Genomic DNA, 16,098 nt, shown 5'->3' on the forward strand with positions numbered 1-16,098 from the left:
TATGGAACCCTTTATAAATGCTTTAATTTGTAAAATAAGGAACATTACATACAAAACACAATAACTTTCAAGTAAAAAGCAGGTTTTTGAAATATGAAATAACGAACGAATGGAAAATTGTTGATATCTTTTTTTTTTGATTGAAATTGTGTTCTCCCTAATTCACGGTTATAGACTGAATTAAGGATTTTATTTTATTCGATTTTTGGTTCTTTTTAGCGAATATCTCTCGGAAAAAATTGCTTGATATCCGCAAAACTCAGGATAAATCATATGCAATAAGCCTTTTTTGATATGATATTCGCGATGAAAAAATCCAGCGGTTTTTAAGTCGAAAAACTGCTGTAGAAAGCTGAAAAATTCATCATCAAATCATACTATTTATCGAACGAAACTGACTACGACCGTTATGTAAGTGCATTGCGGCCGCTTTACTTCTTTAATGGTCAAAATGTATATTCGCTAATTCTAGGCTGTTTGAAATTCGTGCTTCTATTTATGGCACTTGAAACCAAAATGTTTTTTCAATAATTTCAGATTTTGAAGAAGTCGTGTGGAAAAATTATGAAATTACTTAGCTCGAGAAGTCTTCTTTCAAGTAGCGGTAGAAGGTGTGCCGGCTGGTTTTTATCCGGACGACCCACTTTTAATGCCAGGCCTTTAGATGTGAAGAATAATTCGACTTCTGATGCGGTCCGGAATACGGATGATGTTACGTTCACAAAGCCCTCAAAATCGTGTTTCGTCACAACGCCGATATTTTACGTGAATGCTGGTGAGAGTTATTTCATGAGTGTGAGACCTATTCTTTAGAAATTAAAATGATTTCCCTGTGATTCAGTAAAATTATTGTTAGTTACTATAATGACTGTCATTCCAATAACTTCAAAAATTCAGCAAAACTATAATTAATTACTAATGACGACCTTTCCATTGTCAGTTCAGTAAAATCATGATTAGTAACTTACCTTCTCATAATCAATGATTCCGAAATTTCAGTAGTTACTAATGACGACCATCTCAGGGACTTCAACAATTCAGTAAAATTATGATTAGTTACGTAATGACATATTCAAAAACAAGGACATTTTCATTGAAGACAGAGAAGGTTTTTGAAGTTTTTGAAGGCAGCGTTGGAAACCTTCTTTGTAAATAATGTTTTGTCATTTTGTAGCACCACACATCGGACACCTGTACACAACGATCATAGCCGATGCGATCTCTAGATGGAATAAGTTGATCGGTCGAAAAAACAGTTATTTTACGACTGGTACTGATGAACACGGGCTCAAGGTGAGAGGATTACATTTACACCTTCTTAACAAAGAAATGAAAGCAAAAAAGTTTATGCAGAAAAAAAAGTCTTCGAAATACGAAGTAATAAATGCGCAGATAATTAAAGATGAATTCAAGAGCAAACGCACAACATTTTGCAAGGTGGGACAATGTCGCGGTTCTGAGTTTAGTTCAAAGTATTTGATTTCAGGTTCAGCAGGCGGCTGAAAAAAACAAGATGTCCCCGATTCATTATTGCGATAAGATATCTTCTTCATACAAGGTGAGTGAGAAACTGATAGCAGGACTGACTTCTCAAATGTTTTAGGCAATGTCTGTAAAACTGTACTGTCGTTTGTTTGTTTGAATTTGTTGTAGAGGTTGTTTGAGTTAATGGCAATCGATTACAATGACTTTATCCGGACGAGTGAACCGCGCCATAAAGAAGCTGTCGCACACTTCTGGGTAAGAGGACGATATCAAGAGGCAGTTATCAGATACAGTCAAATTTCCTGTTTATGCGTCTAATGTTCTCAGTGATGCTTTGTGTTATTCAGAATGAGTTAAACGAGAGAGGTCACATCTATAAAGGCGAGTATAAAGGCTGGTACAGCGTCGCTGATGAAATGTTCTACACCGATGAACAAATTGAAAGCGTTACTGGTGAAAATGGCGAATCGGTGAAGGTATGTATGCTTTAAGTAGAATTATGAATCTGGAATCACCCCTCAGTTTGGCACATAATCTCAGGTTTCTAACCTTTTCTAATCTTTTCTTGAAAAGTCAAGTAATTTGATTTTTGGTGTCTTCTTTTTCTTGCGGTTGATGAGTGGCTTGAGGAACCTGTTGAGAAGAAACATGTGTTATAATCAATTCAGGGAATTTTCGGTCAAGGTTCAGGGAAATCAGGGGATTGAAAACTTCAAAGCAATGATATCGAATTTTGAAAGTTTGCTGATAAAGAGTCTAATGTCTGGTGTTTGTAGTTCTGACTATGCACTGACTGTCTGAGGGGTTTGCAGGCTACCGATCCATGTAAAACATGCTTTCCGGTCATGTCTGCTAACATAATTATGCTTGATACTACTTAGGTTGCTAAGGAAACTGGTCACATTGTTGAATGGACGGTAGAAGATAATTACATGTTCCGTCTGACGAGTTTCAAGACGCAACTCCTTAACTGGCTCGAGAAAAAAGGTACGACACATTTTATACTTACTTTTTAGTAATTCTCACCCTTTTCAGGGTGGCCACTGACCGGGCAAACCTGGAAAACTCAGGGAATCGGAAAAATCGGGAATTTGACATATTTTGCAAAAATCCCTGGAGAACTCAGGGAATTGGGATATTAAATGCTATTGTCCATTATCATTACGTGATTCAATGTAAAAAGAATGAGTTTCAATATTTTAAACCTAGAAATTTCTCCGATTGACTCTGAGGGAATTTTGTGTAATCTAATCACATGGAAAAACTTAAAAGAATTTGTAAACGGGTGGAAAGTGGCGCCAACCTGTTATGGTGCGGTTGTTTTATTCAAGGAGTGCCCTTTAGACCCCACCTGTCAATTCGTTTTCATAGAATTCCCCGTAAATCATGAATCTATTTATTTGCGCGCAGTTATTCAACCGGAAAACTTCGAAGTCCTCGTGCGAAAATGGGTCGAGGAAGATTTGCAAGATTTGTCGATTTCCCGTCAGAGTAGCAGATTACACTGGTCGATCGGCGTCCCGGGTGATACAACTCAGTCGGTATGTATGAGAGAGTCGATACCATATCATCAAATTACTCGGGAAATCCGCGAAAATGCAAAATTAGAAGTAGCAATGGTCTACATTTGATTGAAAACAGTGACCACCATCCCTGGTGATAACTAGAATTTTGAAGTTTATCCCTATACTCTGTTAGGCATATAATTACATGCTTGTCAGTCCCAAGTGAAGGATTCTACATTAAATTTCTATCAGATATAACAGTGATATTTTCAAAAAGGACAATTCCAAAATTTCTGTTGTAAGTTATTGCTATTGTACAGCCCTGTATTGTCCGAGTTACTAATTTTGTGTTTATTTCAGATCTACGTTTGGTTGGACGCGTTGGTGAACTATCTAACAGTCGCCGGCTACCCGAATAAAGATATCTCGCATCTATGGCCGGCTGATTGTCAAATTGTCGGCAAGGACATTTTAAAGTGAGTTTTCCGCAGAAAATGTTTGAAATTGTTAAATCCCCATCATAGTTCCGACTGTCACAGAATTTGCTTACTTAGTGACATTTTTCATTTTATCATTGAGCATAGCTGCCAATGGTTCCTGATTTTCAGTATTCGCTGCTCTTTTATTGCAGATTCCATGCTGTTTATTGGCCGGCTTTTTTGATGGCGGCCGGTCTTGAACCTCCCAGGTCAATATTGTGTCATTCACATTGGATGGTCGAAAATAAGAAGGTATGTGGCAGAACTGGAACTTTGCGATATCTTGTATTTAGCAGTGAAGTTTTTTACCTATTAACTTTAACCGATATTGAAGCGTTCAATTCTACTATAATATCTGGATTCAGATGTCGAAGAGTATTGGAAACGTTGTGGATCCGTTCGATAGAATTCGTGTCTATACAGCAGACGGATTGAGATATTATCTGTTACGCACCGGTGTTCCCCATAGCGATGGAAGTACGTATTAAATTACATTAGAATGAAAATACAAGAATAGAAAATGATTTCAGTTAAAATCAGGATTCAGGCGCAGATCAACTTCAACATTAGAATGTGACAAGAAAAGAATGATTTTAGTTAAAATCAGGCTGCAGATCAACTTCAATGTTAGAATGTGACAAGAAAAGAATGATTTTAGTTAAAATCAGGCTGCAGATCAACTTCAATGTTAGAATGTGACAAGAAAAGAATGATTTCAATTAAAATCAGGATTCAGGGGCAGATCAACTTCAACATTAGAATGTGACGAGAAAAGAATGATTTCAGTTAAAATCAGGCTGCAGATCAACTTTGACAGATTAGCGTGCATTGATTGATTCTTCATTATTTTTCAGATTACAGCGATAAGAAAGTTGTTGAATGTCTGAACAGTGAACTGTGTAATACTCTCGGTAACCTGATAAACCGCGCTACAGCCAATGCTTTGAATCCGGAACAGATCTTCCCGCAGTTCGACGAAGCCGTATTCGTCGCGAGATCGACTCCTCAAGATTCTAAACTACTGTCCGGTCTAATTGATTTACCTCGTAAGTTACTTAATATTTCAATGTGTCAGGGATTCCACCAGCAGTCACCTCAAACCACCTGTCAGACATTCACCATTTTTAGAGTGAAGTCTTGACAGTTAGTTTTTGAAAAAATGCTGATAGAATCTCCAACATCTTGTGTTGCCTGGTGGTTCAGAAGTTCTGGACTAGAGGTGAACAGTTGATGCCTAAAAATTTGAAACGAGGGCGGGTTGAGGCTGTCTAGTGTCTGTAAGTGTACATAAGTGTACATTAGGCTTCACTCAAATCAAATCCAATCAACTTTGTGGCCTATCTGATAAATTTCTAACGCCATGAACTAAACAACTCGGTATTGCTCTGAGGTGAAATGAATTTCGTTTGAAAAGATCTGATTTGAGCGGAGTTAAACACATTAGCTGCGAACTACGAGATATCTCGTTCCAGTTCATCATCATTGCCGCTTGTACTTTGGCACATGGGATAGACACAGGTTCTGATTGGCTGACGATGTGATAATGAACTCTACTTCATCCCGAATATTCATCGGTCGATTTTGAACTGCGTCCGAGTCCGCGGTCTTCGCTCATTCTCATCCTTAGAATATTCTCGTTTCAGATGAAGTCGCCGACCAGTTTGCCGAACGTCACGTTTACAAAGCAATCGACGCGATCATGTCTCAGCTTCACGCGACGAACGCTTTCATACAATACAGCGAACCGTGGACGTTGTACAAACAACCGGACGACGCGGACAATTTAAAACAAATCGATAACATCGTTCACGTCGTGTTGGAGAATCTACGCGTCTGCTCGATTTTACTGCAGCCGGTCGTACCGCGTCTGGCCGAAACGTTACTCGACCGACTGGGAATCGCGAGCGACGAACGCAGTTTCGAATTCGCGCTGGCCCGGGACGATAAACGACGCGCGACGGTCAATATCAACTTTTCTTGCAGCGGTACAAACGCGCCGGCGGTCGAGACTATAAGCGATCTAGTCACGCGGACTTGCGGTCGGTACAGCGGTCGTGATCTCGGACTCGATACGGGACTTTTGTTTCAACGGATTAAAACTTCTGCCGATCAAATTAGGTGATGATTTTTTCATCGGGTAGGGACGATTAATTTTAGATTTTTTTGTCAAGTTGTTTTAGTTTTGAATACATTTTTGAAAGTGAAACTGAATTTTTAAGTAGACTCATCCGGATTTCTTGGATCTTTATGCCCACTCCTCTATCGCCATAGGAAGATTAATCATCAACTGTCGCAGTCGCTTTCCCTCGTACATTTCAACTTGGTTGCAGCACCTTACAGTCCCCTAGAAGTACCATGATAAATTGGGTTCGAACCTTAGAACCATGCATCCTATGTTCACCAAGATGGATGGTTGAATCTGCAATCTAGTCTCATTCAGTCAAAAACAAACAGAACATACTCAGAATTTAAATTCTTCAAAAAAGATTTATTGACTTAAAAGATATGATACATTTTTCTTCTTAAGAACCAATTATAAAGATGTCAAAAATACAATACAGTTAATATTGGCTTTTACTGATGAAAAATCCTTGAATATAACCTAATAGTATAATATTGTTATAATATATAATATATATAATAATATTAGTTGTTTTACTACAGAGAAAGGCACTTCTGCCTCTCATAATTCATGGAATGGCTCAAATATCTTTACAATCATCAAGTTAGTACTCTCATTTCAGAAAAAATATCAGCAGTATCGATTAAACGATGAACAATAACATTGCATAGTAGGAGAAACTACAGTAAACCTTGCTCATTAAGACATGTTTTTGATATAGATGAGCTTGAAACTCAAACTTATCACACAATCTAATCTCTCTTCAAAAATTCTTAAATCTTAATCAGTTAAGGTTAGGTTTACTGCAATAAATAATACTAACAAATATAAATTAACCCTTTCAGTGCAGACTGATTAATACCCGAAAGTGCTGGAGATAATTGGAAAATTTTTGAAAAAAGTGCATTAAATAACGGGCATGTGCTGTATCTTTAGTTGCTGATATTTATCTTTGTTTGACAGATCTCTGCCATCTTTCAATCGAGATAAAATCTAATTACCAATGACATCGATACATCGCGATGCGGTGTACTAGCGAAGCCCATCACCGAATTATGCACCGCACTGAAAGGGTTAAAAATCTCATGATTTTCATTAGTTACGATTCGGCAAAAAAATTGCACCGCTCTGCTATCAACAGATAGTGGCCGTGTCTCCCGGCCGTGTCTTCATCACCAAGCTTTAGTTCACGGACTAGGCTTCCCTGAAATGTTGATGAAAACTCAATTCACAAAACAAAATAAGCATCGAATACAGAAACCGGGAGCAGATCCAGGAGGACTTGTGAATCCATCAAATTTGCACTTTTCCATTTTGTCAACAAAGATAAATGGTGAATCAGTGCTATAGAGCAACTAATATTGCCTTTTTGGACAGCAAACAAACTATTCTTTTGGGATGTGGCAAGTCCTTCAAAACTGGCCTCTGGATCTGCCCCTGGAAACCACCTAATATGTTAATCAATTACTGTGATTTCCACTTAATTTTAATCTGGTGCCAGTTTTTTTCAAATTTGCTCTTGCAAAATACACAAGACGAAGGAGTTATTAAAAATAGTAACGAATGTATCTAAACCTTACTGTAACCACTGATGAATTAGATTCACTTCACGTTTTCTGACGTTGATTAATGCCGGTAAATCGTTGGAGCTGTCCGGATACATGTTCGCGCAATGTGCCGTACCTGTTAATGAAAACACAAACAAATTACATCTTTTGAAACACAGTTAAACTGCTCCCAATACTCGGGTCAAATCAATCGCTTGTGCCAGAAATCCTTTCCGTTTGGGACTGCAGAAAACTGCTGGAACTCAGAAAGGATGAAGTGAATAAATTGCTCAAGTCTTGGTCAAGTCAATTAATGAATTTTCTGTTTACAGTGCCTGGTAGGCTGCTCCCAACCAATGGCAGTAATCCATTTGTATTGGTAAGAATTTTCTTTTCAGTCGGTGCAGAACGATTTTGGCGGTATAGGGAGTTTATATGGCGGTATATCGGGGGTGTTTTACTATGTATTTGTATAGAGATGTTCATCGAGTAAACCTGGCGGTATATGGGAGGGCGGTAGGCTATATGGGAGGGTGGTCGTTCGGGGTTTGACTGGAATTCTAGGTTTGTTATAACCGATAAATCGTTACAACAAGGTTCAGCCGTATACCGGTATAATCTGAGACTCCAGGAAAAACAGAGTCTGCTGTATCATAAAATTAGCTAAATATTCTGTCTAGGTACCGTACCCGTAACGTAGGCTGCAGACCGAGATGATTTCGGTACTCCGAGCGCGTGCCATGGATCGACGGAACCGTTGTAGAATATGACTTTCGTAACCTTGGTGATATCGTATCCGCCGTAATTTATATTCGTGCGGTGAACGCCGTCTGCGATGAACGTCGAGTTGAATTTCTCGCCGAAAACATCGACGCATTGCTGTACGAAGAACCTACAACGAATATACAATCAACTCGCAGCAACTCGTGATCTCTCAGACTATGGACAATCGTCACGTCATATCAAACTTACTTGAGCGGAAAATTTGGTCCGAACGGCTGATTCGGCAGATCAGAACTCTGAAAGAATCCGAATTCCGTACAAGTCTGGTAGACCCAAGACCTTCCTGCGAAAAATAAAATGATAAAAGTATTTAAATATATTTCCTTGAAGTCGTAAATGAACCATAATGAAGATGTGACATCGAAATCAATATCTATTCCGGTTCATCAGTACCTGCGATGTCATCATTCCAATCAGTTGATTTGAGCGATTTTACGAGATCTGCATAAGAATTATCTAAACATTTCTGTTTATCAGCGGCTAATAACAAATTACTGACATCAGCTAAACCTTGAAACTTGTCGCTGGTCGTCATCATCATCTTACAAACCACGTCCACCGTTATATTAGTACCTAACGCCCCCTAGCGGAAAAGAAACATCATAATTATCAATGTACACGCAATTATTCAAAACCCAGTTTGACAGTTTCAGAGTTTTACTTTTACACCAAATCTTTAAATCCTAAAGAGAACTTTTGAAAAATATTAATACAATACCAAAAATACCTCTCTGTACCAAAATACATCTTTATACTTTAAACCACCCACAAAATGGTCAACTGCCCTTTCCATTACTTTTAGAACTACCCTTGACAAACCCAGGTTACTCAATTTATTGTAATATCTTACCTCAAATGCGCGATTGTCTTTATTGTACTGGACAACGTTTTCAATGTTTCCCGCCAGAATCGAGTAGAAATTCCAGACGTCCATTTGCGACGTGATCATTATCGGTTTACACGTTCTGAAAGTCAGGAAAATTTCAAATTCGAAAATGATACCGAATCGATATTAATCGTTGCATTTTCAACGAAGACTACTGTTCAAACTTTGCCTAAATTTTATCGCGAAGCTGAAGCCAGACTTTCGGCCACAAGGAGAAATATACATGGTACCTGGTAGATAACTCACTTGAATGTAGAGGAGACTATTCGGGCTCCTGTTTGGTGCAATAATAGTTGTTCGATAGTCTGCGTTCCTTTCGCGAATGCACCGCTACAAGTGGGACCGAACGCATCTTGGACTACCGCTAAATAATCTAAACGAAAAAAAAATAAAACTAGGAATGATTGTTGCAAGAGTGAATGGTGATGAGGTTCAAGGTTGCAGATGCGTATACAGATCAGTCATTACAGGATATAAGGAGTTTTCAAGGAGAAAATTTCAAATTTCGAGGATTAGGAAGTGTCTGCATCACTTTCATATCCCAATTTACAGTAGACTGCTCCTAAATCGGTATTGCTTATCCTGGTAAACTAATAATTCAGTGGTTTCATAAGCAATTATCATTCTTTAAATTACTAAACTCAGGTTCTAAATCCTGGTCCCAAATGCATTGAATTAGGTGTAGTCTATTGTACAACTACAAACATTTCTAATTGCCTATTTCTAAAAATTGAAGGGGTTTCGGACATTTCGCTCAAATCAAAGGAGTTTCAAGCACCTTTAAAAGCATTTTCCGTTTAGGAGTTTTTAAGGAATCAAGGAGTCATACCTAGTAGGGACCCTGATATAAGACAGCAGTTTTTTAAATCAGTCAGTTTACTGAACAACTCACTTTTAAAGTTCAGCTGAGCGAAGACTGGCGCGCTGGCTGCGACAGCGCCATCTACCAGGTGTGGATATTTCAATCGGAACCACGCGGCCAGCGATCCCGGGTACGACCCGCCGAACACGATCCATTTACTGTTTTTAAAACCGAGTTTTTCGGCCATCGACGCGCGGAAATTCGCGAGATCCGCCAACGCTTGCTCGCTGCTTAGATGCTGCAGGTTCTGCGTACTCGCATTACTGCATGAATTCATACAAAACAAGACAGTAAATGAATTACAGTAAACTACTGATAAACTACCCCTACCTAGGGTTTTTCTAACAACAAAAGATCTGGGTCTGGTTTTATAGACTGGTATTACCTTCAACCCAGGGGCTAACTCAACTCATTTTCAGATGAATTAGCCCTCAGGTTAAAGGTAACACCAGTCTATTAGACCAGCCCCTGCATTTTATCTTGGAACTGGTCTGGTCCAATGCCACTATATTAACTACATACCCTGAAGGCTGGTATCAAGTTGACTCTGGGGCTGAATTCATTTTCAATCGAATTATCCCACAGGTAGAAGTTAATACCAGTCCATAAAACAACTGGGCCCAGTATATTCATGACAAATCTCGAGTACCCAGTTAGACTACTTACGCGGTCGGATGACTTTTTCCATAAAAGCGATGTTCTAACATCAGACAGTAAGCGTTGAAAATCTGAGCATATTTAATCCACTGTCCGGTGACCATCCAGACAGGATTCGCGGGTCCTTCACCTCCGATCATCAGGAATACGACCGATACACCGGCGCTAGTCGGTTTATAAAACGTCGCATTGCGGAAAAATCTCTAAAATATCAACAAATCATAAATTAAAGTATTTCTGAGAATCTCATGCAGGTGGATCCATAGATGGACGGTATTAACACCCTAGTCTCACCAAGACAACAAGAAATTTCTTTTACCCCAGTATCCTGGGCTACGGCTAAGGTTACAATAATTACCTGGTTCCACATTCTTGTATCAGCATCGTTGAAATGATCTAGTTTCTGGACGAACCATTCGTCTTTCGGGAGCGTCGTGCCTTCCGGTTTCGGCGGGGGAGGCAACACGAGAATTCCATTCTTTTTACTAGCAATTTTGCCAGTTTGATGAAGAGCCTGGGTGGCGTCACCGACCACGAAAGTCAAAGTACCAAAAGCTGATATCATCAACAAAAACACTGGAGCAAGTGTAGTGATTCCGTTATGCTTCGAAATCGACATTTCTACCTTGTGGCAACTACTTCACCCTAAACATAAATATGAATTGTTTTCAAAATATGTAGAATCAACTGCCACAAACCAGTTCCGATGTTTAAAAAGGCCCTTAAAGGTGAAAAAGGTACGATTTCGGCGAAACTTCATTCAGACACACCCAACGACCTTGAAACCGATAAGCGGGGATTCCCCACATCCAATCCAAGTCCTTCTCCGTAGTTTACGGATATTTCAATGGCGTCCGCCGGTGGTGGCAATTCGAGCACTCGAACGAAAATAATCTCCCTGATCGATGATATCGAAATTCTATCGAAGTGAGTATCTATTTACGAATAAGAAACATTTTTCTCAACCTCTTCCCGAACTTGGTCTTTATTTTATCTCCGTTTAAGGGAGAATTTCGGATTCAAACGTTTTTATGCGGTTGACACTATTAAGCGTTTTATGGACTTCATTGTGGATTGACATAATTGAAAAATTTTATTTTCTAGGGAACTGTTTGATATATTGGCCGTACCTAAAGGCCAGAGGAGTGAAGACTCGAGTACGAGTGATTTGATCCAGCTTCTCGTAGAAAAAGATGCCGAAATTCAGGAAAACTTAAAAATAGGTAGCTACATGATTGAGCCTTTTTGTTCCTGCAGCGATTAAGGCTACCCCCAGAGACTTTAATTCATTCCGCATTTATTTCATTTTTCACGATAGCGAACGAACAAGCGTCGATTCAGGAAAAAAAAGAATGTCTGAAAAAGGAAATTGAAAAACGCGATCAAGACATCAAACAACTGCAGAAAAATCTCAAAGAGGCCGAAGCAATTTTGGTAAAGATCACCTGGGTTAAAAAAAGAGATCGCCGAAATTTTCGTATTTATACCAGTTTTATTAAAGATGAGTTTATTTATTGATATTCAGGCTACGGCGATTTATCAGGCCAAACAGAAACTCTCTTCGATCCAGTTAGCCAATCAGAAAGCTGTGCAATCAGAAGAATTGATTAAATATGCCCATAGAATCAGCGCCAATAACTCGGTGGCCGCCCCACCTACGTGGGCACCAGGTATTCATTTGTGTTTTTGGAATACGGTAGACTCGACCTAGATAGAGCCGAATTATCACTTAAATCGGAACCCAAAATCTTACTCCGTCGCGATACTAGAATGTCAATGAATCCCAATGACTGGCAGCGCTACTGCGACAAGCAGGGATTCTGCGAAGACCCATCAGGTATCATTACCCAGGGCCGGATACCGGGGATAATTTCGTAGGCTTGTTACATCCCAAATGGGCACTTCGATGTCCAAAAAGGCAATATTAGATGTACTCCTGCACTGAGGGGTTGATTTCGAAATTTTCAAATTTCATCAAAAATGAACTTACTTTCATTACCAAGAACTGGGTCTATAAATTAGTGCCATCTGGTGTAGTCGGTACCGACCTAATTGATTTGCATTAGGAATTTCTACTGTGCTATGAAAATGGGAAACTTATGATGTATTTGTTATTGTATTGTTTTGCAGGAGACCCGCGAAGGCCTTACCCGACTGACATCGAAATGAGGGTCGGCTACCTCGGACGACTGAACGAGATCGCTTTACAAAATCCCGGCTCGCTGCAGACGCAATTCAGCATCCCCGAATTATCCGGGGCTCGACACCACCCCCACCTAGGTAAAATTCATATCTTTGAAAATTTTGCGGGTACTTTTCAAAAGTGTGTTACGACAAGAACTGTATTGTACCGGTCTCGAAAGTCTTAAAGAAATATTTCGACATTTTTGCCAATTTTTCCAACTGTTTCTTCGATTCATTTCAGCTTTTTTCTTTACTTTCAAAATAAAATCGAATTGTTTAGATAAAGCTTTGGTAAATAATTTTGGAAATAGGGGCCAATCGTTCTGGTACAATGGAACTTAGTTTATGTTACCTCTGATATATAACTATTGTATTATGAATTATTGGTAATAACGAAAAACATATTTTCTGGTCCCCTGAAATTCTGGGGAATTGGCCCCCGTAGTTTTGTCTGTTAGTTTAACTCTGATAGGTTGATCTTTCTTTGATTTCTTTGTCGTTATTTACTTCAACAGATCACATGATGTCGTCCGGTCTGGCGACGTCTGCCTCGTCGTCGTGGACGACGCATGATTTGAACAGTACGATGTCGGCGTCGGCGACCGCTAGTCAACAAATGACTGTCACTATCGACAGCAAGAGCACGAAAGAGAACGAGGATGTGGAAGTCATGTCGACCGACTCGTCGAGCAGTTCCAGTAGCGACGAGTGATCTACTAACACGCCATCTATAGTCGTTATTTCAACTAGCGATTTGTCTCATAATTTCGATGATACGATTAGCATTTATCTGATTGACGAATACTGTCTGCGATAAAGATGTCAATCAGCAGCATGGAACCATCCCTTCAGTCATTCTGGAGCCATCCCTTCCTGACATCGCCATTTTAGTATGAAGACTGTACGACCACTTTTTGAAAGTGTACTGATAAAATGTCTGATATCATCCGATGCAGATTGCAGCGTTGAAATGTAGATGATCAATTTTCGAAAGAGTGCTGATAAATGCTTTGTATTGTAGTTTATTTATAAGTAACAATGTTTGGGGGTGAAGTCCTGAACGCGTGTTAAGTTTGCGCGATAAAAAAATGAAAGAATGTTGCAGATAATGAATTGTATGTGAGGAGTGAGGATTCGAATAGCAATTTGATAACCCGCATGAATAGAGTAGAACTATTCATCGGATATTATCGTGAAAAAGTAATGTTTTTGTAGATGTAAATATTGTTTTGTGAAGTCATTTTATGTTGTATTATCGTGATATGTACGTCATGTTTTGTAAATAAAGTTTGTACAATATAGAACCTTCATCAAGTTTTTGATTTGTAGTTTTTCATCCATTGTTCTGCGAACGTGGCAAAAGATGCATTTGGATAAGTCGTCAACAACATAATGAAGAAAGTTTCACTCTATAGGGTCAGAAAAATATTTCTAAAAAACATGTCCAACTTAGTGGACTACTTTTGGTTACAAACCAACTGTATTCATATTGACAGTACTACACTGTTCTCATCCATAGACTGACCACTGTATATCGGACAATAAAAACGTAAGTATATGAAGCATAGACTTCATTTACACCAAGGATGATTGCCTCAGATTATTGCATATCCTTCTGATGACCTGGACTTTGCATACCTCTGAATCTATTGGGTCCATATTTGGAAGGCCAGCGGGCTACAGAAGAAAAGGTTCACTATTTTTCAAATAGAGTAGCCATGTGGCTACCATCGGGGTGCCTCCATTTCTTTGAAGAATTACGTCAGAAAATATGCAATTTCTAAAAGTGAGTCAAATTTCCTCGTGTTAATGGTCTTTTACATGTACTTATATAAGGGAAGGGTAACCCAGTTGGAAGGCTGGGGTCTGGACCCCGAGACCACCCCTTAATCCGCCGCTGGGTCCCGAGGAACGCAAGGCAAGCAGAGTCTTCAGAGTATTCGGTTAGGATAACTACGACCACATTTTCCAGTCCCGCAACAAAACGACAATAATACCACTACCGCTTTTTTTATGAGAATAAAATTTATTCCATAAAATTTTCATCACAATAGAATTTAGTATGAAAAAAGTCCACAGTCGATAAATAATGCATAATTATCATATCATTTTTATATTTGTAAATATATACCATCTATAGAAATACAAGAATAGTACGTAAGACCCAGCTTAATCCGAAATAATCCGTTTATGAGAAATCTGGATCAATATGATCAGACTAAACATTTACATCATATTTCACATATCAGTACGTTTAGGCAAAGAAAAATCGGTACCTTGTTTCTCATTTCTGCTTTAAAGTTGACCCGGCTAGCCGCGTATCTACCCCGCACATTACTTCTTTCTAAAATCATGTTCAGGGTAACGATAACAGACCCTGCAGCTATAGAAATGAACTGATTACAAATCTATTGCAGTGTCTGAAATTGACCTGCCCGATTAGGAGAAACAAGGTATCATTTATCTAGCGTCATGTATCTGTAGACCATCGGATGATATCTCGATAATATCAAAATCGGGTTTAGGATGATCCGGATTATGCAGGTCCGACTATATTTCTCTATACAACAACGAATAACGTTCTCTTAAATTTTTTCTTCCACTTTATCTAGTTTTTTTTTCCAGGTGTTTCAGCTAGTAGTAAACGCACATCGATAAAAAAAAGCTCGTTATTAAACAATGAACCCATAGTTCGTTGGTTTCTAAAATTTAATTTAGCATTCAGGGGTCAGTCGCTGAAAAGTTGGTCAAATATAACCGGTGGATAAACACCATAGTAACAATGAACTCATCATCAGACGGCTGCGTAGCAGACGGCCACAAGCTTCAGCCGACCCTGTCCTGTACCAGTTCCTCAATTTGTTTGTCACTATGTCAACTATCCACTTGTTAACTCTAACTAACTTTTGAGCAACTGCAGCCCCTAGTTATCAGCTTTCAGGTGGTGGTGTAACATGTACATGTATATATATATATATGGTTTCAAAGCACACATGTGCATGTCGTGTGAGTCCAAGTCACAATCAATGAAAATTATTGCACATCTCACTAAAATGAACATATCTAAAAATGAGGTATATATATAAATATAATCTATTCCTATCAACAAGTGAGTGTTAAGTTTTAGAATTCTTAAAAGTCTTAAAATTGAAACAAAAAACATTTACCGGGTATGTAAATTTGCGGAGTAAATTTCTTGATGAAATATTCTCACGTTGAAATAGAATCGTTTTTTGTGATTATCAAAAACGTATTCTTAATGGACGCTTTCATTTAATTAGCTACATCGCATCTGAGCTCTGTACTGTTTATATTTGAACTTATGCTGAACTCTGAAGGCGGGCGTAGGTCTGCACCCTCGCGACTGCCAGCAATGCGATCGTCTGTGACTGCTAGCTTTGATTGCGCTACAAAGACAGTCACTACTTTCTTTGATGCGACATGTTAAACGAAGCGCTCAGTTCAGACCAGACTACCTCATATCTGTAATTGTAGTATTTTCACCAAATATAAGAGTAATTTGAAATTATTCCGATGTTGAGAGTATTTCGATATTTTTGGGAGTCATTGGGCTCTTTAAAAGAGTAG

General features: G+C 38.9%; 3 protein-coding genes across 4 annotated transcripts; 2 read left to right on the forward strand and 1 right to left on the reverse strand.

Moving 5' to 3' along the window:
- The first annotated feature begins 179 nt into the window (after positions 1–179).
- On the forward strand, positions 180–5,656 carry LOC141911097 (methionine--tRNA ligase, mitochondrial-like). Its single transcript, XM_074802058.1, has 13 exons — positions 180–411; positions 538–775; positions 1,175–1,293; positions 1,487–1,558; positions 1,654–1,740; positions 1,833–1,961; positions 2,367–2,472; positions 2,896–3,026; positions 3,351–3,466; positions 3,622–3,721; positions 3,835–3,946; positions 4,324–4,515; positions 5,113–5,656. Exons 2-13 carry the CDS (start codon positions 565–567, stop codon positions 5,589–5,591), a joined length of 1,854 nt encoding a protein of 617 aa, XP_074658159.1. The 5' UTR covers positions 180–411; positions 538–564; the 3' UTR covers positions 5,592–5,656.
- Positions 5,657–5,933: 277 nt separating this feature from the next.
- On the reverse strand, positions 5,934–11,108 carry LOC141910782 (putative serine protease F56F10.1). Of its 2 annotated transcripts, none has more exons than XM_074801577.1 (10): positions 10,685–11,108; positions 10,336–10,529; positions 9,700–9,932; positions 9,054–9,180; positions 8,772–8,886; positions 8,315–8,504; positions 8,111–8,204; positions 7,828–8,030; positions 7,172–7,274; positions 5,934–6,795 (listed from the first exon to the last, which is right to left on the reverse strand). In XM_074801577.1, exons 1-10 carry the CDS (start codon positions 10,943–10,945, stop codon positions 6,786–6,788), a joined length of 1,530 nt encoding a protein of 509 aa, XP_074657678.1. In that variant the 5' UTR covers positions 10,946–11,108; the 3' UTR covers positions 5,934–6,785. The 2 variants fall into 2 exon arrangements, with proteins under 2 accessions (XP_074657678.1, XP_074657679.1); XM_074801578.1 differs by having other exon boundaries at positions 7,167–7,274.
- Positions 11,109–11,173: 65 nt separating this feature from the next.
- LOC141911024 (mediator of RNA polymerase II transcription subunit 4-like) lies at positions 11,174–13,774 on the forward strand. Its single transcript, XM_074801970.1, has 6 exons — positions 11,174–11,253; positions 11,431–11,549; positions 11,645–11,760; positions 11,852–11,996; positions 12,457–12,606; positions 13,026–13,774. Exons 1-6 carry the CDS (start codon positions 11,174–11,176, stop codon positions 13,220–13,222), a joined length of 807 nt encoding a protein of 268 aa, XP_074658071.1. The 3' UTR covers positions 13,223–13,774.
- The last annotated feature ends 2,324 nt before the right edge of the window (positions 13,775–16,098 follow it).

Source organism: Tubulanus polymorphus, chromosome 9, assembly GCF_964204645.1.
Source record: "Tubulanus polymorphus chromosome 9, tnTubPoly1.2, whole genome shotgun sequence".
Lineage (NCBI taxonomy): Eukaryota > Metazoa > Nemertea > Palaeonemertea > Tubulaniformes > Tubulanidae > Tubulanus > Tubulanus polymorphus.